The sequence below is a fragment of the Hemitrygon akajei genome, chromosome 3, assembly GCF_048418815.1.
Source record: "Hemitrygon akajei chromosome 3, sHemAka1.3, whole genome shotgun sequence".
NCBI classification, from domain to species: Eukaryota; Metazoa; Chordata; class Chondrichthyes; order Myliobatiformes; family Dasyatidae; genus Hemitrygon; species Hemitrygon akajei.
Window position 1 is genome coordinate 19,958,365 of NC_133126.1, and position 24,269 is coordinate 19,982,633.

General features: G+C 40.2%; 1 protein-coding gene across 1 annotated transcript in view; it reads right to left on the reverse strand.

The window, feature by feature from the left end:
- Window positions 1-7,603: 7,603 nt before the first annotated feature.
- sptlc2a (serine palmitoyltransferase, long chain base subunit 2a) overlaps window positions 7,604-24,269 on the reverse strand; it is a 147,999-nt gene continuing 131,333 nt past the window's right edge. The window contains exons 11-12 of the mRNA XM_073039299.1: window positions 22,166-22,295; window positions 7,604-12,869 (exon numbers count right to left, since the gene is read on the reverse strand). Coding sequence (XP_072895400.1) covers window positions 12,750-12,869; window positions 22,166-22,295 — 250 coding nt within the window. The 3' untranslated portion in view covers window positions 7,604-12,749. The remainder of the gene's footprint in view (window positions 12,870-22,165; window positions 22,296-24,269) is intronic.

The window sequence follows — 24,269 nt, forward strand, 5'->3', positions numbered from 1 at the left end:
TATCACGAGCAGTAGTGCATATACATACCAGTCCCAACTACAGGAAACCCTAACTCTCCTTTCTTTCCCCATCTCTTCATTCAGCTTTAAGGGAACATCCGCCTCTACCACGGCTCTTGTTAATAAATTCGCTTACTCAAAACGCGAGCGAGCAAGTAAACATTTATTGCAAGATTAGACGACCATGCACCGACAGCACCGTGGGCACAGCCACACCTCACGCAGGGCAGCTCACCAGGGAGGGGCAATTAAATTCTGGCCAAGCCTGTGAAAGACATCTCTTTAATGATCATATAACATTACAGCACAGCACAGGGTCTTCGATTGTTCCAAACTTAAGACCCATCTCACCCTTCCCTTCTACATAGCCCTCCCATTCTCTATCATCCATGTGCCATCTAAGGGTCTACCACTATCCTTGGCAAGGTGTTCCAGGTACTCACCACTCTCTATGTGGGGAAAAAAACTACCAGTCTCATACACCCCACCCTGTACATTCCATCAATCAGCTTAAAATTATGTCCCCTCCTATTAGCTATTTCTGCCCTGGAAAAGGTCTCTGGCTGTCTGCCCCAACTTTGCCTCTTCATACCGTACACCTATTATCCTCCTTTGCTCCATTGACAAAAACTTTCTTCATAAGTCATGCTCTCTCATCCAGGCAGCTTCCTAGTGTATCTCTGTACCTCTCTTAAACTTCCACATCCTTCCTGTAATGAGGCAACCTGAACTGAACACACACAATATTCCAAGCATGGTCTAAACTACAAAGAAAGAAGATCTCACACATCATGGGCTAGAATGGTTACCTGCAGAGAATGGCAGGTTTGACTTTTCTTTTGGATATGTGGAGAATTAGTGGCAGGAAGGAGATTTACCCCAAGGTGTTGTTTTCCTTGTGGATTAAGTTGTGCGATGAGACCATTGTGGGAGTGCAGACGGGCCTGGGCAGTAAGTGAGATGGTGCAGTCAGAAGACTATAAGACAAAGCAACAGAGAAGTCGGCCATTCGGCCCATCGAGTCTGCTCCGCCATTTCATCATGAGCTGATCCAATCTCCCCTTTAGTTCCACTCCCCCGCCTTCTCACCATAACCTTTGATGCCCTGACTACTCAGATACCTATCAATCTCTGCCTTAAATACACCCAATGACTTGGCCTCCACTGCCGCCCGTGGCAACAAATTCCACAGATTCACCACCCTCTGGCTAAAATTTTTTTTCGCATCTCTGTTCTGAATGGGCACCCTGCAATCCTCAAGTCATGTCCTCTTGTACTAGACTCCCTCACCATGGGAAACAACTTTGCCACATCCACTCTGTCCATGCCTTCCAACATTCGAAATATTTCTATGAGGTCCCCCCCCCCCATTCTTCTAAACTCCAAGGCATACAGTCCAAGAGTGGTCAAATGTTCCTCATGTTAACCCTCTCATTCCCAGAATCATTCTAGTGAATCTTCTCTGAACCCTCTCCAATGTCAGCACATCCCTTCTTAAATAAGGAGCCCAAAACTGCACACAGTATTCCAATTGAGGTCTTACCAGTGCTTTATAGAGCCTTAACATCACATCCCTGCTCCTATACTCAATTCCTCTGGAAATGAATGCCAACTTGCCTTCTTCACCACCGACTCAACCTGGAGGTTAACCTTAAGGGTATCCTGCATGAGGACTCCCAAGTCCTGTTGCATCTCAGAACTTTGAATTCTCTCTCCATTTAAATAAGTCTGCCCATTTATTTCTTCTACCAAAGTGCATGACCGTACACTATCCGACATTGTAATTCATTTGCCACTTCTTTGCCCATTTACCCAATCTATCTAAGTCTCTCTGCAGACTGTTTCATCAGCACTACCAGCCCCTCCACCTATCTTTGTATCATCAGCAAACTTAGCCACAAAGCCATCTATTCCATAATCCAAATCGTTGATATACAACGTAAAAAGAAGCGGTCCCAACACGGACCCCTGTGGAACACCACTGGTAACCGGCAGCCAACCAGAATGGGATCCCTTTATTCCCACTCTGTTTCCTGCCAATCAACCAACGCTCTATCCACGTATGTAATTTTCCCGTAATTCCATGGGCTCTTATCTTGTTTAGCAAGATCACCACTTACACCTAACGCCCATGTGCTCCACAGCGCATCCCCAAGCTTCCCAATGCCACATCTCTACTTTATGCGGTCACGGGCTGGAGAGCCCTCGCAGTGAATATGGTTACCCTAAAACGTTCTCAGGTTGGAACTCAATTTTCTGTGGCCCATAGAATAGCACAGTACAGGAACAGGCCCACAATGTCTCTGTCTTTGCCTTCACATAGTCTATAACCTTCCATTTCCCACATGTTCTTTTCTCTATCTAAAAACCCTTTAAATATCAGCATCATATCTGGTGCCACCACCATCAATCCTGGGCCTGGATTTCATACATCTACCACTATTCTCTGATTCTACCCACCAAGCACCCCCAAACCCTTCTATTTTCTACAAGGCACAACTCATAAATGTGATTAGATACATTAGGGGCCTAAATAAGACCAAAAGACTTAGGGGCAGAATCAGGCCATTCGATCATGGCTGATTTACATTCCCTCTCAACTCTCTGCTGCCTTCTCCCTGTAACATTTGCTGCCTTTACTAATCAGGAACCCAATATATCCGAAGACTGCATAGCCATCTGTGAATTCCAGGCTCTCCACTCTCTGGCTAAAGAAATTCCTCCTCATCTCTATTCGAAAAGGATGTCCTTGTATTCTGAATCTGTGGCCTCTGGTCCTAGACTCTCCCATTACTGGAAACATCCTCTCCATGTCCACTAACTTGGCCTTTCAATATTCAGTGAGTTTTAATGGGATCTCCCCCTCCTGGGTCCATCGAGTACAGGCCCAAACATGCCTCATGCATTAACCCTTTTCTTCCCTGGCAAGTCTTCTGAATTCTCTCTTCAATGCCAGCAATCCTCCTTTCTTAGATATGAGCCCAAAACTGCTCACAGTATGTACAGCACCAACAGCATTCAGGAAGGCAGACATCATTTAGAACATTTGTATTGCATCCAAATCTTTAAATGTTCATCTCCCACCATTTTGAGCACTAGCAAATCAATCTATGAAATGCCCACCAGATGGCATCCACAAAGTGACAATATCCAGCACCAAGGAGGGACAGCAAGGGCAAGGGAAAGCTAACCTCCCTCCGAGTTGCACACTGTCACAAAAATTCTTTCACCACTACCGCTTCCAAAGTCCGGAACTGCCTACCCAGAGCACTGTGAGAGCACTTTTAGAAGGTCAGGCTAGCGAGTGGTTGGAGGGGAAGTGCCAATGGATCATCAGAACCCTTTCGAAAGGTAACTGGCACAATAAATTAGGCCTTCCTACAATTGACCAGACCCTGAAAATTAGAGGTTTGAGCTCTTAAGTTTAAAAAAATACTCACTCTAGTCACTTGGTATTGCATTGGTTTATTATTGTCTAACGTACCAAGATACAGTGAAAAGCTTGTCCTGCATACAGATCAAATCATTACACACTGTGTTGAGGTAGAATAAACTAAATAAACAGCAATGCAGAATAAAGTGTAAAAGCTACCAAAAATGTGCAGTGCAGGATCACAAGAATGAAGTGCAAGATCATAACGAGGTAGATTGTGAGTCCAAGAGTCCATCTTATCGTACAAGTTCCATTCAAGAATCTGATGAATGGCATAGAAGCCATCCTTGAGCCTGGTGGAATGTGCTTTCAGGCCTGATGAGGGGGGGGGGGGGAGAAGAGAGAATGTCTAGGGAGGGTGGGGTCTTTGATTATGCTGGCCGCTTTTGTGAGTTAGCGAGAAGTATGGTCCATGGAAAGGAGGCTGGTTCATGTTGGTCCGAGCTTATAGCTTCTTTTATGTTGCGATCTCAAACTCACTAAGAGCTCTATCAAGAACATTTGTAACTGAATGTCACATGAATGAATGTCCAAATGAAAGAGAAAACCCTCCAGCCCTTTGACAATATTTAAATCTGTTCGTGGCAGATGCTTACCTCAACTCTTTGCATCTCCCATTGGTACACTGGAGCACATTAGGCAGGAAGATCAGCCCTCGAAGATCTTCCTGACGATGTTGCCCTCAAAGGCTGCAGATTGAGGCTTCCAGCAATAAGCTCAAAGTTACAGATGGTAGAAATGGACCTGGAAGCAGTGCTGTCAATAAATTGGGTTGAGCGACAACAAATTCATGAACTGTTTTTAATTCCCTTGGGTCGCTACATAAATACTTAGCTACAAAGTTAGCTTCAAGCTTGATTCTAAAGGCATTCAAGTTATGAAGATAGAGTAATCATGTGAATGCCCTGCTTTGGGCAACTGGGATGTGACAGCAACAAATTGTTGCTACTTCCTTGTGTTTGCAGGAGCAGAGGTGGGAGGAAAAAAAATCAGCCCACACACAGTTCTGTGAACCTCTGTGGAATAAATAGAGCCTTCATGAGGTTCGATGGAACTTGACTGCTTGAAAAAATTGTAAACAGAAGACAGAAGTCAACAGCCCGATTAACTATAGTCCAAGGTGGTCACAGAGCAATGTGTGAACTCAGATCTCAACAACGTACAGACTACTTGCCACTTCCAAACAACATAAGTATGCAATCAAAGCAAAAAAAAACCAAATTATTTTCATGATGTGCACGTTGTTGAGAAAGACCAACATTTATTTAGCATTCATTTCAAGAGTACTAGAAAATAAAAGCAAGGATGTAATGCTGAAGCTTTAAGAGGCACTGGTTAGACCACACTCAGAGTAATGAGAGCAATTTTGAGTCCCTTATCTAAGAAACAACATGCTGCTATTGGATGTTGAACTGGGAACGAAAGGGTTAACATACGAAGAGCTTTTGATAGCTCTGGGCTTTATAAAAATGGGGTAGGGGAGCATCTCATTGAAACCTTATCAAATATTGAAGGCCTAGATGGAGTGGACGTGGAGAGGACATTTCCATTAGTGAGGGAGTCCAAGACCAGAGGGCACAGCTTCAGAATACATGGATGGCCCTTCAGAACAGACTGAGGATGATATTAGCCAGAGGGTGGTGAATCTGTGAAATTCATTGCCACAGGCAGCTGTGGAGGCCAAGTCATTGGGTATATTTAAAGCAGAGGATGATAGATTCTTGATTAGTAAGAGTGTTAAAGGTTATGAGGAGAAGGCAGGAGACTGGGGTGGAGAGGGATCAGATCAGCCCAGCCATGATGGAATGGGAGTGCAGACATGATCTGATGGCCTGATTTCACTCCCATGTCTTATGGTTATTATTATCTTTATCATCTATTGCAGTAAAATGCAATTACATTTTCCTTAGGGATAAAGAAATTCAAGAAAAATCTCCCGTGAACTTGAACCCGGACATCATCTCACCATAGGAATGTGAAATCAAGGAGCTATTAATGTCTTGTCATGAGGCATTTGAGCCCAGTATTCATTGATCTTGCATGTGCACAAGCAAATTTCAAAAATCAACAGGAGGATTTTACACCATCCGGGAATGCAATGAAGCATTTCCATTAATGGGATTATGTACCACAATAACTATTTAATCTACATGCATTTTAATGAAATTACTGGCATATTTCACGAGCACTGAAGTTTATATAGTTCTGCAATTGTAATGGATCTGAGCCATAAAGAACTTGCTAGGATCACAGAATCCCTTTGGTGGACTGTTTACATGAAAACCATTTTAATAGCATTCAGAGATAGTTCCACATTTCAATCTCACTATTCCATATATACACACACAGAATAAACACTTGCAATGCAGTAAAACTCAATACCTGCTCTGCTACGGTTTTAAGTGTTTACAGAATTTATAAACACCCCTTTAATATATCTTTCAACCATGCCAATGACAATATAGTCAGATATTTACTTATGAAAGTTTCACTAAGAGTGCTTGTGTAATATTTGATTCACACAGTTCACCCAGGCCTTCGGAGAATCACAGCATGGTTATGGTTATGTTATTAACACCATGAGAAACTCTGCAGATGCTAGAAATCCAAATCAACTCTCACACACAAAATGCTGGAGGAACTCAGCAGGTCAGGCAGCCTCTATGGAAATGAACAGTGAACGTTTCAGGCTGAGACCCTTCCTCTGTCCGAAACGTAGACTACTTGTTCATTTTCATGGATGCTACCTGATCCCCAGCACTGTGTGTGTGTGCCTGCATGGCTTTGGATTTATTATTACCAGGTCTAATGTTTACTCTTTCAGTGCATGCAAATAAGGAGTTTCGTTGCACCCTAGTGAATATGACGATAAATTTTATTTAATTAGGTGGTAGCTATTTGCCCATTGATTTTCACCTGTTGGCAGAGAAATCCCCTGCAGCTCCACTTGGAACATAGAACAGCACATTACAGGCCCTTTGGCCCACAACGTTGTGCCGACCCTTAAACCCTGCCTCCCATATATACCCCCACCTTAAATTCCTCCATATACCCGTCTAGTAGTCTCTTAAACTTCGCTAGTGTATCTGACTCCACCACAGACTCAGGCAGTGCATTCCATGCACCTATCCCCCTTGAACTTCCCACCCCTTACATTAAAGCCATGTCCTCTTGTATTGAGCAGTGGTGCCCTGGGGAAGAGGTGCTGGCTGTCCATTCTATCTATTCCTCTTAATATCTTGTATACCTCTATCATGTCACTTAGAAACCAGGAAGATGAACTGGCAAGAGGTGACTAGAAGGTGCTTGTTTATATCAGCGCACTTAAAAAAAATTAAAAACACTGCGCTTCACCTTTAAGGGGAATCTATCAGAAAGTGCAGAAATGTGATGTCAGGCTGCAGAGAGGAGAATGAGTGTTTCAAAATGATCATTTAACAACTTAAATCCAGACCCAGGGAAGAAAGGGTGAAGCTGAAGGAAATATTTTGGTTGGATGGGGTGCACAAAAACAAAATCAGTGATATCTAATGAGTCATATGGATGGTCTAACCAAGTATTAAAATACTCACGACAAAGCAGGGCATCTTAGTATGTTATACAGTGCATGACCCAACTACTTTAACCATACACTGCCCCAGAAATTTGATGCAAAAACTGCGTTAAATGGCAGCATGTGCCAAGTGTAGAAATTTACCATTTAAAAATGCTATTTATTGATGAAAGATTCCAAGGCAATATCAATATTACAAAGTACCTTGATGAAATAGAACACTGTGATACTGAGGGACCACAATGGAATTGTGAATCTGTGAAATTCGTTGCCACAAACACAGAAGAGGGGCATCCTTTTAGAATGGAGATAAGGTGGCATTCTTTTAGCTAGAAAATGGTGAATCTGTGGAATTTATTGCCACAGATGCCTGTGAAGGCCAAGTCATTGGGTATATTTGAAGTGGAGGTTGATAGGTTCTTGATTAGTGAGGATAAAGGTTACAGGGAGAAGGCAGGTGAATGGGATTGAGGGGGATAATAAATCAGCCATGATGGAATGTTGGAGCAAACTCACTGGGCCAAGTGGCCTGACTCTGCACCCATGTCCATGGTCTTATGGGAAAGTACTTCAGCAGAGTACAATCTATCATGACTAATGACACACCGACCCAAAAATATACTAAAAGTTTTTATTCAGAACATATTACAATTCTCAGTTAATTTTAATGCAGTTATTGATTCTCCAGTGTCAATAATATAATGCATGTTAAAACAATGCATGAATAAAGTACACTTTCATAAACCAATGATGTTTGCAAAATCATGTTCAAGTTAAAAGGTGGATTAGATTTCAATACAAACATTACTGTACTTAGAGTCCTGTCAAAAAAGTACACATATAACATCTTGTACAAAAAGGCAGGTTACAGGAAGCAACAATTAGTGATCAATCCTTGCATCCACAGCACTGCAGTTTGATATTTCTGTTAGAACCAAGATTATTTGAATCAGAAACCAAGAAAATGAACTGTCTGATTGCTGGAATGCGCATCTGTCGCAGCTAAAGGAACCTTCACTTCCATTCTCTATTGCTGCTCACAATTAGTGTTTCATACAGCTCCACAAATTGGGATTTCTAGTCCTTTGACATAATTTAGAGACTTCCAAAAATCAACAAGTCGCTCAATTCAAAATGAATTTATTAACTGAGGAAAACAATCCCACTGATTTGTGAACATTTCACAAGAATTGCAAATGTTTATTGCAATTTAAATTATGAGCTCAATTGTCTTTCAAGTTTCAGAAACACACTCCTTACTCAGGGAACTGCACACTGAAAACTGCAAGTTAAAAATTTAGTCTTGATAACAACAATCATACAAAACCAGTTTTTCAGATATCAGGATGCCACACAGCATTCAGTATTACATTTGGATTACTTTTTTAAAAATGCTTCAATTTTAAAAAGTTCAAGTTTGCATGGTGGCATTTCTTCTGTAGATTGCATGATATGACCCTGTTTCAAGAGGACCCTTACTACATTGCTAAAAGGGAACAAAGATAATCACAAATGCATGGATTAATGAATCAAGGAAAGATTCTGGACATCAAGTCAGTAAATTGGAACTGAAAAGTCACATGAATTAATCCATAAAATTGCCTTGCTGCTTAAATTTCTGTATAATGCATTTCGGGTTCCTTAAGGAATATTCACTTGCTTTACTTTAGCAACATAGGAACGCACTTTAAAGCTGGCCACTTGTGATGAAACTTGCATAAGTTACAGTACTTAAAGCCGTTCCTTAAAGTCAATGTTAAACTGGGCAACATGTTTTTTTAAATGCCAGGGCAGAACACCACATGTTATATGGGACAACAAATCAATCAACACATTCAAGCTTCTCTTTTCCTCCCCCACCAACCCCACAGCTAAATCCTGCAGTTCCCATCCTAAAATCATTTTAACCTCAACATTTTAACAAGAGATACATTTGTTAACTAGCACCTCTGCTTTATAACATTATATCACTCTGCAGTACCTGGACTGGCCCTCTTAATAAAAACAAAAGCAGCACTTGGTCTCAGGAGAAGTCCTTCACTGCCCAAAGTGTACAAACTTGATCATGCAAACAGCCCAGGAAGCCTTACAAACTGCTGCCAAAAAGTTATTAACATAAATGATCTAACTCATTTGTGAAACAACAGCTTGTTACAAGAATAATCTACTTTTGTTGCAAATGTGCAAAGTTACAAATGAATAATATTTTGAAACTGAATTAGAAGTTTAACTTTCATAGCTTCAGTCATACCCAAAGACCAGTGTACATATATATTTTATATAAATGTCTTAATTATTATGTGCTGCACTCCCATGAACACCTCAGCCATTACCATTCCTAGGTGGAGATGGTGGACGTGCAACTTCTCAGTTACTGGTAGCTTCATGAGTTGAACTTGCACCATTTTTCTCCTCCTGTTTCATTACAGCTTGGCTGAGATTGGGAGCACACTCTCTATAAATGCACCTTCAGGAAATAAAAGGCGTCTTTAACAGAAAAGAACCCTTGCACACACAGAAAACGAGAGAACGTACAGAAGACCACCATTTATATTACTTAAATTCCAACAGTTTAAACCCCTTGCAAAATAACTGACATTTTCCACTGAGGACAAGTAATTGCATTTTCTTTAAACATAGCAATATTAAAAGATTTATTTACTATATAAAAGGTCTGCATAGCTTTAATTGCCATGTGCTTGTATAAGGGTCTCTGTACGGTCTTTTACAACTGCCTTAACCATCAGTTGGAATCAGTACAACTACTGACTTGTCTCAAATTGGCAGCACCCTGATCATACAGCTAAAAATAACTAAACTCGCAAGCTTAACGTTTACATAGAACAAGGATGGGGAAAGATTTACAGGCTTAAAATCAAAGCTAAACCGATGATCGTGATAAATTTTGGATGTACAAGTATAATAAAAGCTTACATTTACGAAACACTTCATGAAATCACAAAGAATAATTTGCATGTTAAGGAATCAAATGGCCTACAGGTTTAATAATATTGAAGGTTTCTTCTATTACATGGGCTTATATAATATAGCAATACTGAAACCCTCTTCTCAACCTCCAAGACCACCATCCTTCACATTATTACCGAGGGAGACCAATTCCCAGGATCAGCATACACTGGGGGACAGCGCAACAAATGTAATCACCGAACAAAGCACAAAATGAGTGCTGTCAGGAGATATTCCTTTCAGTTGCTCATGGAACTTACGACACCACCTGAATATGATCCGTTTAAATGTGTTCTCCTGGACTGGCATATTGGTTGTCTGAATATCTACCTGGAAAGCAAACATTACTTCCCATTCGATCTGATCAGTATTTTCAAAAGTTATGATATAGATTTGAAGGCAACTCCTCCAATACTGAATGTGTATTCCACATTTAGTGCAAAAGTAGTTACTTTTTGAAGCTACAATATACAGAGTGCTCAGATGTTTACTGATACACTGATATTGACCCGAGCCTTAAAAACCTGAAGGAAATACTGGCAAGCTTACACTACATAGTAACAGCCTACCCCAAGGTACACTCAAATATCATTTAACAGATAGTTACAGAATTAATAAACAAACGGACTAAGCAGAAATCTTTATACAAATCAGAACAAATAAGATTTCTGAATCTTTAAGTGGAATTTACGTTTTAGCTTGATTTTCCTTCAATAGGTGGTATAGAGCATTCATCTGAGAATCCCATATTCCTCCTCTTAGCTGGTAGGAGGGAAGCAAAATTGAAGTCCACCATGGCCATCCTTCATGGCAATATAAAGGACAGCTCACTAAAAAGGGAGTAGGGAGAACTGACAGAGACAAGTACACGACTTGAGATGTAGTCAGGGAAGGGTGGAATTTAGGACATTTACAGAATAAGTCTCTAGCTTTGAACTGTTCTGGACAGCTTCTTAAGATGGTACTTAGCTTGTAACAGAAGCTTAGTCCTGAAATGGATAAAGTCCATAATTCAAAGGCCCAATATCTAGAACTTCACACTCTTCTAGTAAAGGAGAAAAGGAAATGCATGTGGAACATTAACCTTAAGTTTACAAGAACATAATTATGTAGTTTGTAATGTAAACATTAATCTAGAATCATGTAGAAACAAAAAGGCACATTTAGAATATACATTCACATACAAACTGCCTGAATGGCAATCCATTAAATACAGCTCAAGACAGGAAATGAACTTAAGCAATATGTAACTCTTCCCTTTCTAAATACAAAAAATGTAATAAATCCCACAAGAATTCTTACAATGACATGAACAAAGCAGAATTGAGAATTCCCACCCATGATGGCACATTCACACACCTTCAGCCATGTTACTTGTGAAGAAATAATGCATCCCTCAACTCAGTCAAAATTCTTGAAATTTAAATGTTGTCACCTTAAATGTTGTTCAAGAAATTCAGACAATGGTTAACCTAATGACAAAGGTATGAGAACTGTAACCCGAAGGTGCCTTTCAGTCAAGTAACTGAGCCTTCACTTGATAGCTTCTTGTATTGGAAATAATTAACAGAAAATAGGTACAAAAATTTCGCGTAGGTCTAGAAGAAAGATTAATTGTGGAGCTCCTATTGTGCTTACTGCTGACACCACAATTTAATAAATAAACCTGATTTCTTCATTTCTGAATATTGTTACTGCAGGAACAAATGTTAGAACCTGATGCATACTACCAGCGTGAGGTTTTAAGAAAGGAAGAAAACTGCATGATTATTCGGCTGCATTACCTAGAGTGAAGATATGTAACAAGAAAAAAAATGATTAAATGCTCTCCGCTTTTGGGTTAACTTGTAGATGTTAGTGGATGGATAAATGAAAACTCTAAAACAAGATACATAATAAACTATTTGTTCACCTAATTTCTAAATATCAAAAGCTGAAAACTTGATAGCAACTTCCCTACACATTTTTCTTCATTATTTCCATTCAAAATTATAATGTTCCTCCAGCATTTCCTTCAACATTGGACCAATTTTAAACTACATTAATGAAAACCACAAGCATGGATTTTGTAAAGAGGATAGTATATCACTGAACATACAGACACTTACAACAAAATAGCTTGACATACACTGAGACTTTCAGAGGGAAGTGAATCATTTGGTAATTCTAGCCAGCACCAGCTTCAGCCTCGGGAGTTATTGATCTTTCTTCTCCAATTGAGCACCAAGAAAAACAATTCACAATGATTTAGGTATGGTTTGTTTGAAATAGGTTTAACTTTCCCTGTGCACCCGTCCCTCTCCTGCCAAACAAATTCTTGAAAATTGTAATTATCAAGATGTGCAGGACCACATTTAAAAGGAAAAACAAGACTGGAGTAGTTACAGTACTTGTTGCAGTGATTTTTTTTTGGCAGGGGAGGGAAGGAAGCAAGAATTTAAAATCGGACAATGATAAAAAAGATTCACCAACAAGGTTTGCATGTCTGAGTAGGGTTCTCATTCTTACCATGACACACACTCAAAGTGAATTGCAGTTCACATTAGGAAAGGCAAGTAGACATGCTGATCAGGTGTCCCATTTGTTTCAATTTCTCAAGTGATGCCGAAACCTGTACACATACCTTGTTAATGAAACACAAACAGCTTTAGAGGCATCGGGTGTGCCTGTTCAATTTAGTTTTTTTTTTTGTTTACATATAAATAGACATGAAAATTCAAAGCACAAAACAATAGAGTGGTATTGAACTGAAAATAGACGTGGACATGCAGGTGCTTGTCTAGCCAGGGGTATTGCTCAATCTTCAATTTCTTCATAGGTGGTTTCATCAGATGGACGGTCAATTAAAGGCTCTAACTTGTGTCGAGAATATTTCAACTGTAAGAGGTCACCAACCTCTCCTATCACCTTCAAAGCCTAAAACAAAGCAAACAAAATATTAATGAGAAACTGTACAAAAACTATAAACTAAAGATGCAATGTTCCTATCCCCACCCTCATAAGCAGCCCTCTTGATAACAGTAATTAAATGGATTTATCCTGTGCTCTCTGCATCTTACAAATATTTGAAGTCACTACAGTGTTGATGAAACAGCAAAACTTGGATACAGATTCACAAACACAAATTTTTGAAATTTAACTAAAATTGCAAAGTATAAATATTAGTCAGCATATTGGAGATAACAACCCTGGTTATATATCAAAGTAAAATATGTAGATGAATATAAAGGTAAACTTGTATTGGAAATAACTTGGAAAATGTGCAACTCAGGGGGTTGATGGTTGGGTTGAGTTGTTCTCTGATCTTGGCAATCCATTTGCACGTGTTTCATCACCAGACAAGGAGAGATCATCAGTGCGCTGTTCACTTATGGTGTGTCCTTCAAATGCAGGCCTTTATATACTTATCAATCAGTTGATCGGTCATCATCAATTGACCGGGCATCAGTGAAAGTCATGGCACAAGCAAACAAGAGAATACCCAGAAGCATGGTTTGCCATAAACATTTCTATAAACATATAGACCTCGATCCCATTTATAAGCCAATGCGGGCAAAATTCCAGACAATGCGCAGAGTTCACCATGCAACCAATCAGCAACGAGACACCCTCCCTATGTCATAACTGAGTTTCCATAATGATGACCAATCAACTGATTGATAAGTATATAAAGGCCAAGCATTTGGAGGATGCAGCACAAGTGAATAGTGCACTGATGATATCTCTCGCAGGTGATGAAATACTTGTAAATGGATTGCCAAGAATGGAGAAGAATGCAACCCAAACTGTATTGTTTAATCTTGTGATATGTCCAGAAGCAACACCAATGCCATGTATCTGGCAAGATAGTACAAAGACTCTAACATGCTTGACAGAATCCTGAAGCTCCCAGATCACAAGGCTGCTGCTGCAAGTAGAGGGATCCAGGGCACACAATGGCCAACAACAATATAAGATTTTCTCAAAGCCAGCCAGCCCTTTCAAAGAGCACATGCTGAAAGATGGAATCAAAATAACTCAAAAAGGCATCAATGGAATGCTCATGCAAAGTTTCTTGAATAAAGCTCAGCCAAGTTCCAGGGAGTTGATCCACTAATATTGGCCAAAGTCTCTCAGTGCAGCAGCAATTTAATTGGTAAATACAATTTTGCTGGAAATTTGGATATTTATGAAACAATCAACTGTCTCTGAAGACACCTGGAAAACTCTTCATCCTTTAGAACTTTATAAAAAGCCTCAAGTTTAGCAAAAAGATTCCATTTAAACCCAGTCATTTCGTATTTGCTGAATAATTTTGAAATGAGTGCATTCACTGCAGGCACAGTGGGTGGGATAGACATCCAACTGCACAAGCTAAATCCAAAGTACAAAAATTATGTTCCAATATAAAATAGAAATATTAATTGCGCAGGAATTGTAATGGAAAATTCCAACTGTGGGGCTAGGCAGCTTTAAGCAAATTATTAGCAGGTGAAGATAATATTCAACATTGTTGAGCAAAATGCATTATAAGCAAATTGATCGTGACTCAAAGAGGAATTTAAATTTGTGGGCGGTTGGGAATGTGCACTTTTAACTTAAATGTCTGTGCACGTAACCCAAGATTTTTTTAAAAATTAAGTGAATTGCTTGGGAAGTACAGCTCAAAGTTCTGTTTTTTAAACTGAGAGCAAACAATTAGTAAAATTAATGCAGATATTGGAAGAGAAATCGGTGTGCCAGAACTTGACCTCTTCTTTAATACTGCAGCCAATTTATAATGAGTGTGTCATAGATTCACAGGGAGGTGCAACTAGTTCTGAGATTTGCCAGTGTAACTACTACTGGGCTATAAAATTAGATGCACTTTAATATGTGCAAACAAAGGAATACACTCAACGGCCACTTAATTAGATACAGGAGTGGAACTTGGTGTGGTTTTGTGCTGCTGTAGCCCATCCACTTCAAGGTTCGATGTGACACACGTTCAGAGATGCTCTTCTGCATTCCACTGTTGTAACTTGTGGTTATTTGAGTTACTGTCACCTTCCTGTCAGCTTGAAGCTGTCTGGCCATTCTCTGTGCTCTCTCATTAACAAGGCATTTTCGCCCACTTAACTACCACTCACTGGACTTTTTTTTGTTTTTGTACCATTCTCTGTAAACTCGAGACTGTTGTGCATGAAAATCCCAGGGTATCAGCCGTTTCTGATAAGCCACCTCATCTAGCACTAATTATTCCACGTTCAAGGTCACTTAGATCTTATTTCTTCCCCATTATGTTTGGTCTGAGCAACAACATCCTCTTGATCATGTCTGCATACTTTTATGCACAGAGTTGCTGCTACAAGATTGGTAGCATTAATGAGGTGTACAGGTGTACCGAACAAAGTGTCCTCTGAGTGTAGATAAAGCATATTCAAGACAGTAAAGTAAACTGGTTCATGTAGAAGATTTTGGGAATTCGTGTTACAACTTCAGTGATAAGACAAGCTGTCGGTTACAAACAAGCTACAGAGAAACTCAAGCACGACATGGGCTGGGTACAAACTATACATAATTATAAATGCCTCCCATACTAAATGGAGCTCTGTACTAGCCCATCACTGAACTGTTTCCACAACCCAAGAACTCAGTATTTATTGCTTCCTTTTTCATTATTTTTCTTTTGTATTTACACAGTTTGTTGAGATCAGAGACGGGGGGGGGGGGGGGGAGGGAGGGGGGAAGGTTCGAGAACACAAGCTAAATCGTGGAAAAGAGATTCCATCTCGAGGCGGCGAGGAAGATTGAAGCATTGAGGTAAATGTTGAGGGAGTCAGTGAAGGCTCAGTGTGAGATGGTCAGCAGCCAGATTGGCTTGTTCAGCAGTGTTTGGACCCAGGTCGGTGCTCATTCTTTCCGGAAGGACTGAGTTCATGTGGCTGCTCTCCATGTCTGCAGCTAAAAGGCATTTCCTACATTGAGATTTATGTGATTATTGGACTGTACTTCAGACTGATGTCCTTTTGAGTGTGGGGGTGTGGGTGGTTTCGGGCGTTTGGTGCTTCTGTCGCTGTTCTTTTCTGCAAGTGGAGGGGGGAAATTGGGGATTGTTATGTGCAGAGGGTCGTTGACTGATATTGTGGCTGATCTTTGCTGCGGGCGAGGGGGTGGACTTTGGAGTCTGAGTTTTGTTTCTTTTCTTTTTCATGCAAGTTGCGGGGGTGGGGTTGACATTTTCTTTCATCAACACTCATGGTCTTCTGTATTTAATGGTTATCTGGAGTAGACAAATATCTGAGTGACGATAAAATTAACCTTTTTTTGCACACTGGTTGTCTGCCCTTTTGGTGTGGCTTTTCAATGATTCTATTACGATTATTGGATTTATTGAGTAAGCTCGCAAGAAAACAAACAAATTTACTTTGAATTTTTTGAAATGATAAGTAACCCCAAACTAGTGTGAGTGATAGTAGCACAAGTCTGTTAGCTTTTCAAAGCTAGGTAATCGAAAGCTGAAAGGTTAATCAGTGCCATTATTGGTACAGTTACAAGAAGCTACGTCTCAAGAAGGTGACATCTAACATCAGGCACCCCCACAACCCCGCATCACCTGGATCATTCCCGCTTCTCAATTCTGCTATCAATATTGTTCAATTCACGGAGAATAATATCCATAGGACCAGGTCACCAGGTGTCACCATAATCACTCAGATTAGCTACCCTGTCCAAGAACTTCATCTTGCTCACTGAGGTGTTTCCTCATTGTGCAACAATTTTTATTTAAATCAGACATTATGTGTTGAGTTGCCAAATGCCATGACAAAGCCTTGGATCAATTGTACAAGACATTCCCTAATTCCGCTCCTATTTGGCCCATAAAATTTGCTCCACCATTGGATATGGCTGATTTCTCAACTCTCAACCCCAATTTCCTGCCTTGGCCCCACAACTTTCGATGTCCTTACCTATCAGAAACCTATTGACCCCCACTTTAAATATTCTCATTGACCTGGCCTCCACAGCTATCTGTGGCAATGAGTTCCACAGATTCATCACTTTCTGGCTCAAGAAATTCCTCCTCATCTCTGTGCTAGAGAGATGTCCTTCTAACCTGAGGCTGGTCCAAGACTTTCCCACTGTTGGGAACAGTATCACAATGTCCACTTTATCAAGGCCTTTCAATATGGGTTCCAACAAAATCCCATCCTCTTCATTCTAAATTCTAGCGACGACAGGCTCTGCAATCAAATGGTCTTCATTTGTTAACCATTTCATTCTCGTGAACCTTCTCTGGATCCCCTCTTAAACAAGGGGCCCAAAGCTATTCACAATATCCAAATGTGGTCTGACCAAAGACTAACAAAGCTCAGCTATCTCACTGAGAAACACTCCATTTCTGAAAACTTTGATGCCTTAAAAAAAAAGTCATTGTTGAAATTCTAGGAAAATAAGAATGTTTAGATTGATCCAACACTGAATATTTTGGCTGTACTTGATGGGATTGTACTTAAAAACAATGCTGAGTACATGACCCTTGAGGGAAATGCATGCCAAAACGTGCATATCACTGTGCCAGAGGCACCAATGTACTCATCCCATTTTTGGCTCTCGTTGACTATAAAGTGCCATTGCTCTTGACCACATGTTGTATTACTCATTCAGTGGTCATACCACAGGAACATTTTTGGATCAGAAAAGCAGATCTGCGGCACCAGAATCAAATAGCAACTTGTCCACCTTGCGCTTTTGGGTCAATACACACAGAGACCAGAATTTGAAATTGAAACATTCAACCTTTTGGTTTTCTGCTGATAGGGTTTAGCAAGTTGGTACTTTGCAGAAATGTCAATGGGCTCTCCAGATACCTGTTTCTGTTGTACAGTGCTGCATCAAAGTTAAAGGGTAGAAAAGATACAAATCCAGTACAGCCTCATGCATTACGAAGAGAAAAGGTAGACCCGGATCTTCACTTGGGTGACAGGTTTTCTCACTGATTAAACTCTTTGATTGCATGATAATGTGATTTGTCAGCATTTAGTGAAAATACTCCCAGTGATACTTGCTTAATTGAAATATTACACAAAAAACAAAATGAGAAAGTAGTATGTGGAAGAGTAACAGCCTTACAAGGCAATTGTAGCAAGTTTCTATTTTTCAAGATTCGGCAGAGAGATTTCAGAAAGGGCCCCATGCACACAACAGGATAACGACCTTAGTGGAACAGTGGAGAATAACAAGAGAAAAAAGTAACAGCATGGAGACACTTGCACTTTGCTGAATCAAGTAAGTACAGAAGTAATTAAGGACATTGTTCTTTTTTGGTACCTGTCAAATAAACACCATCATGACATCTTTTGACAATTACATGGAGTTCATTAGAGGAATCTTAAAAGCTTACCACCAATGCTTAAAACAAAATTTAATCAGTGTAATAGGAGACTCCCTCTTGGATTAAGTTGCCACTGCCATGTGGTACTGATTTGGTATATTGTTTAAATAAAATGGAGTATTTTATGAACCAGGATATAATAGGGATTCTAATTTAAAATAAAGCACCATATGATTGCAAAACTACAAAGAGAACATTATCCAGGCATGCACAATGCTATGAATATGGTGAAGGTACTTTTAGTATTAAGGTACATAATGCTAGGGGATTTATTTAACTTTCATTGTCTAAAAGATCTCAGAAAGCATTGGCTTTGAAAAGTTTTTCTTTCGACAAATATTTCAAAGGCACTATGAACCATATTTTAACCATGCTGTCACACAAACACTCACTGCACATAACATCGCATTTTGTTCCTAAAACGTAGTTCCATTTCTACAAATCCAGAAAGGTACCGTCACCAAAGAGCAATTGGAACACAATTCCTCGATCAAGAAAGGTATGAAAACAACATTACAAGTATCAGAACGTAACTCAACTGCTTGCAAGGGGATTTTAAAAAAAAACATTACTGGGAAAGCAACAGTTCTCTCATCACCATTGATTTCCCTAAAAGATTAAAATTTAAATCAGACTGCTTACATCATGGTCTTGCCCATCCCAACTCCAACTTCATAAACCTTTAAAAATTCTATTCCTTCAGTTCTGGATAGCCTTCTTCCAGCGGAGACATTTTAGTCAAATTTAAGTCAGCATCATAGACAACTAACATGAAAACAGGACCTCCAGACCACCTAGTCCATCGGTCTGTCTACCCATTTTACCAATGGCGTTTAGGGAAGCAATGAAACTCCTCCAACTCTAATGGCTTTCAGGGCTTCCTCCATCATGTCATGGTTTCACTACTGTCAATCATGCAAGCCCCAGCGTATTCAGATGTGGAAGGATTCTTCATTGCTGTTTCCATGACAATTTTGTTTTACAAGTCAGGGTTGTTAGCCCTGAGCTGAACCTCAGAACCTGGAGGACCAGTGGCGCATTCTTAGTCAGGCATCTACCCTTTGACTTGTTTGGCATGGGTGACCTTACCAAAAGCCAAAGCATAAAGCCCTGACTCCAGCCAACATAGCTCTCCAGGTCATTAAGGCATGCAAGCCTCCAAACCATGACAACATGGTGGCCCTCTTGGAGGCCATCTAGTCCATGCTGAAGTATTATTCTGTCTTGTCCCATCGACCTGCACTCAGACCATAACCCTCCCATCTATGTACTTAATGAAGCTTGTTTGAAATGTTGAAATTGAACCTGCATCCTCCACTTCTGCGGCAGCTTGTTTCACACTCATCACCCTCTGACCGAAGACATTCCCCCTCAAATGTTTCATCTTTCACCCTTAACCCATGATCTCAAGTTCTAGTTTCACCCAACCTGAGGGGGGCAGGGGGGAGGGAAGAGAGAAAGCTTGATGCACTCACCCTATCTGTACACCTCAGTTTTATACATCTCTACAAGAACCTCTCATCCTCCAGCACTTCAGGGAATAAAGTAGTAACTTGTTCAGCCTTTCCCTTCAACTCAGGTCCACACATTCTCTGTACTCTTTCAAGCTTATTGACATTTCTCCTGTAGGTAGGTGACCAGAACTGCACAAAATACTCTAAATTCAGCCTCACCAACATCCCACACGGTTTCAACATAACATCCCAATTCCTGTACTCAATATCCTGATCATGAAGGCCGTGAGGTACTGAGGTAATGTTGCAGTTTTATTAAACTCTGGTTTGACTACAGAGTATTGTGTTCAGTTTTGGTCACCTCATTGTAGGAAGGAAGAGGAAGCTTTTGAGAGGGTTCAGAGATTTACCAGATCTCTACTAGATTAGAGAGCGTGTCTTATAAGGATAGGTTGTTTGAGCTAGGGCTCTTCTCTTTGGAGCAAAATAGGATGACAGGTAACCTGAAAGAGGTGTACAAGATGATGAGGCATAAATCAAGTGGATAGCCAGCACCCGTTTTTCAGAGCAGCAATGAATACAATTTCAAGGTTACTGGAGCAAAGTATAGTGTGGGGGGTGGGAATACACACACACACACACACACACAGCGCAGTAAGTGTGTAGAACACACTGCTGTGGGTGGTGGTAGAGGCAGATACATTAGGAAGATTTAAGAGATTCTTGCATTGGCACATGGGTGAATAAATGAGGGCTTTGTGAGAGGAGCAAAACATTGATCTTAGAATAGGTAACAGTTCAGCACAACACTGAGGGCTGAAGGGCCTGTACTGTTCTGTGCACTATGTTCTGAATACAACAAATGACCAAGCCTCTGGAGCCCTTGAGAATATAGAATTCAAAGTTTCAACACCATGAGTGAAAAATAATCTCCATTTCTGTCCTAAGTGGCTTACCTGAAATTGAGACTGATGCCAATTTCTAGATTCCTGAACCAAGAGAGTCATCCTCCCTGTAGCCTCCTTGTCAAGGCCACCATTGGGTTGAGAGGGAAAATAAATCAGCCTTGATGCAGACTTAAAAGGCTGAATGGCCTAATTCTGTTCTTATGTCTTGAGGTCAAGTCTTCTGCACCTTCAATAAACGAGGCCCAGCCTGCTCAGCCTCTCTTCCCAAGACAGACTTACCATCCCAGTAACTAACCCTGGGAATTTTGCTGGACTCTATCGATACAAGAGTAGAAAGTGGTTTGAATATCTCAAATTGCTGATCTCCTAGGATGTTCACATACAACAGTCTCTAGAGTTTACAGAGAATGGTGGAAAAACAAAAAACAACCAGTGTTAAGCAATTCTGTGGGTGAAAATACCTTGTTATTGACAGGTCAGATGAGAGAGGCTAGACTGGTTCAAGCTGACAAAGGTGACAGCGACTCAAATAACCACACAATAGTGGTGTGCAGAAGAGCATCTCTGAATGCATATGTTGAACCTGCAAGTAAATGAGCTACAGCAGCAGAAGACCATGAACATACACACTGATCATTTTATTAGTCACAGGAAATACCTAATAAAGTGGCCACTGAATAAACATGCAAGACTCCCTTTTTGCTTAAAGAAGAGTGGAACGTGACTCACTTTAAGACCTAAATCAAAAGTGGTTTTGATTGAATCAGTTTTATTGGAGCCCGAAGGACAAATAAACAAATTACTCAATTTTTAGTTCCAAGATTAAAAATACTCATTTCACAATCATTTATAATATCTAGAAATATTTTTCTACTCCCATGGTTATAAGAGAATGCACTTTACTTCCAGTTGGATGCCAAGAGTACAATTCATGAATAAAGGCAGTCTGCAGTTTTTGTATGTGTAAGATCACATTTTGAATATACAAAAAACTGTATGAAATTCCACTGCTTTAATGCATGAATATCAAAATCAAAATGTTAGTACACTAATACATGCACATCTTCTAACACTTATTAGGTGAGGAAGAATTTCCTTAGCTAGAGGCTGGTGAATTTGTGGAATTCATTGCCATAGACAGTTGTAGAGGCCAAGCCATTGGGCAGATTTAAAGGAGAGGTTGATAGACTCTTGATTAGTAAGGGCGCCAAGGGTGTGGGGGGAAAGCAGAAGAAAGGGGTTGAGAGGTTTAATAAAACAGCCATGATGGAATAGTGGAACAGATTCGATAGGCTGAATTGTCTAATTCTGTTCCTGCGTCTTATGGTTTTAGAGAATTCTGGTGCATTATTTTAATAATGTACTTTAATGAGCTGTTGCAATGAAACTAGTCATTTCAGTGAGGAAACTGGTTTACCCACAATACACTGGATTAAATAAATAAAGCTTTAAAAATTCTTGCAAGGATAAAAGAACAGCCATAAAAATTAAACTTACTGTATCCAGCATCTCTCTGGTATGAGCAGCAGATACACAAAACCTGGCCCTCGATTCAATGATGGGTGTGGCAGGAAATCCAACCACCACAACTCCAATGTTTCGCTTCAGCATTTCTCGACCAAAAGCACTGAGGAAATAAAACACTTCAGGTTTAAAAATGTATATATGAAACAAGAAATGAGTGAACAGATATTAATATACATGAGGAGGAAAGGCACTAAGGGAGCCATAACTAAAATATTCTGAAGTCCAGTAGACATTTGGAGCAAAAAGTTACCTTGTCAGCAAAGTGTATTTGTGAAGGGAAATGTTGGGATACGAGCCAAATTCAGACAAATGAGACTGGCTCAAGTAGGCAATGGTTAGAATAGATAAGTTGGTCTAAATTCCAAAGGGCCTGTTTTTATTGACTTTGAAATGAACAGTCAATATTTTAGGAAAAGACTTTCCATAAGGACTTCATGTTATACATTTCCAAGGTATGGTGGGAGAAGCCTGTGTATTTCAGGGTCATTAGTTGCACTGTCATGGCTAAGAGGGTAACCACTATTTCAGAACTTACTGCAGCAATGGATTAACCAACATCTGTGATCTCAGCTGCCCTCCAACTTCCCTTCAACAGGAGTTCAGTGAAACCCTCTCTCACTGCTCCCCTCTGACGTTCTCCAGCCCTTTATCTCTTTCACCAATGGACTTCCCAGCTCTTTACTTCACCCTCCCCCTCTCTTGGTTTCACCTATCACCTACTACCTTGTACTTCTTCCTCCCCTCCCCCCACCTTCTCACTCTGACTTCTCATCCTTTTTTTCCAGTCCTGATGAAGGGTCTCGGCCCGAAATGTCAACTGTTTACTCCTTTCCATAGATGCTGCCTGGCCTGCTGAGTTCCTCCAGCATTTTGTGTGTAACCAATATCTGTACTGCTTTCATAATAAACTCTTTCCTTTTAAGCCCACTAATTAAAGTCCAAAGAAATGATCCAAGTTTCCAAGATGGAATGAACTACTTTAATTACAGTGTACTGCAATTACAATTTGAAAAATAACCAGACAGGACTGATATCTGACACAAAACCTGCTCATTAGCTGACATTTTTGATTAAAAGCATTTCCTTGTTGAAGCTTCAACTTGCTTGCTTTGTTGAATTAGTAAAAAAATGTTATGCAAAGATTAAGAGAATGTTTATTATCAAAGTATGTATGCAGTATACAACCCTAAGATTTGTCTTCCCACGGACAGCCATGAAAGAAAGAAATCACGGAATCTGTTCAAAGAAAAACATCAAACTCCCAAATGTGCAAAGATCAAATTGCGTAAATGCCACAAAAAAGGCGCGAGAAATATAGAATATAAAACATCAAATCTACAAGTCATCAAAAGAGTTCAGGAATACTCATTTCAGCTTAGTTCAGTTCAATCCAGTGCCACATTGTTTGTTGATTTCAGGACGCAGACCCAGTCTGCCCCATAAAAACCACACAAAACAAAGAAAAGAGCAAAAAGAAGCCCATCACAAGGTGAACTAGAATGCAAACCACAAACTGCACTGGTTAAACCTCGCCCAAGACCCCTGCACCATGCTCTGGCAGAATTGCGAGGGCGAACACAGGCTCCTTCCTCCAGGAGCAGCAGGCGAGACAGAGTGAGAGATGGTCACTCAGACAGACAATGCAGAACACCCACTTGTCTTCTGCTCTCGTCCTCTTTGATTTCAATCTTCCTTGACACTTTAATCGGCAAGACATGGAGTTGATCATGGGCTCTTGCCCTGTTTCTGGGCTTTGAGATCGCACACTTCACTCAAAACCTCACTAAACTCCCTCGGACACAGCAAAGTGCTAGATCACTCCATTGGCCCAAAAACACCATAGAATGGTAGATCACAGGTTCTAACAGTCGCAGAATCACATATGAAAGAAGCAGCAGCAAAAAGTAGTGAAAGGAGCAGTTTTGTGTACTGTCTGAAGGTTGTCACCCTGGACGTTTGTTGGTGACATCTTCTTCATGAGTTATATAATCTCACAATTCTCACTTAATACAGTTAATGCAATCCATTCAGCTGCTTGAATTGAATCACATGGTACCTTAAATCTTTGTTAACT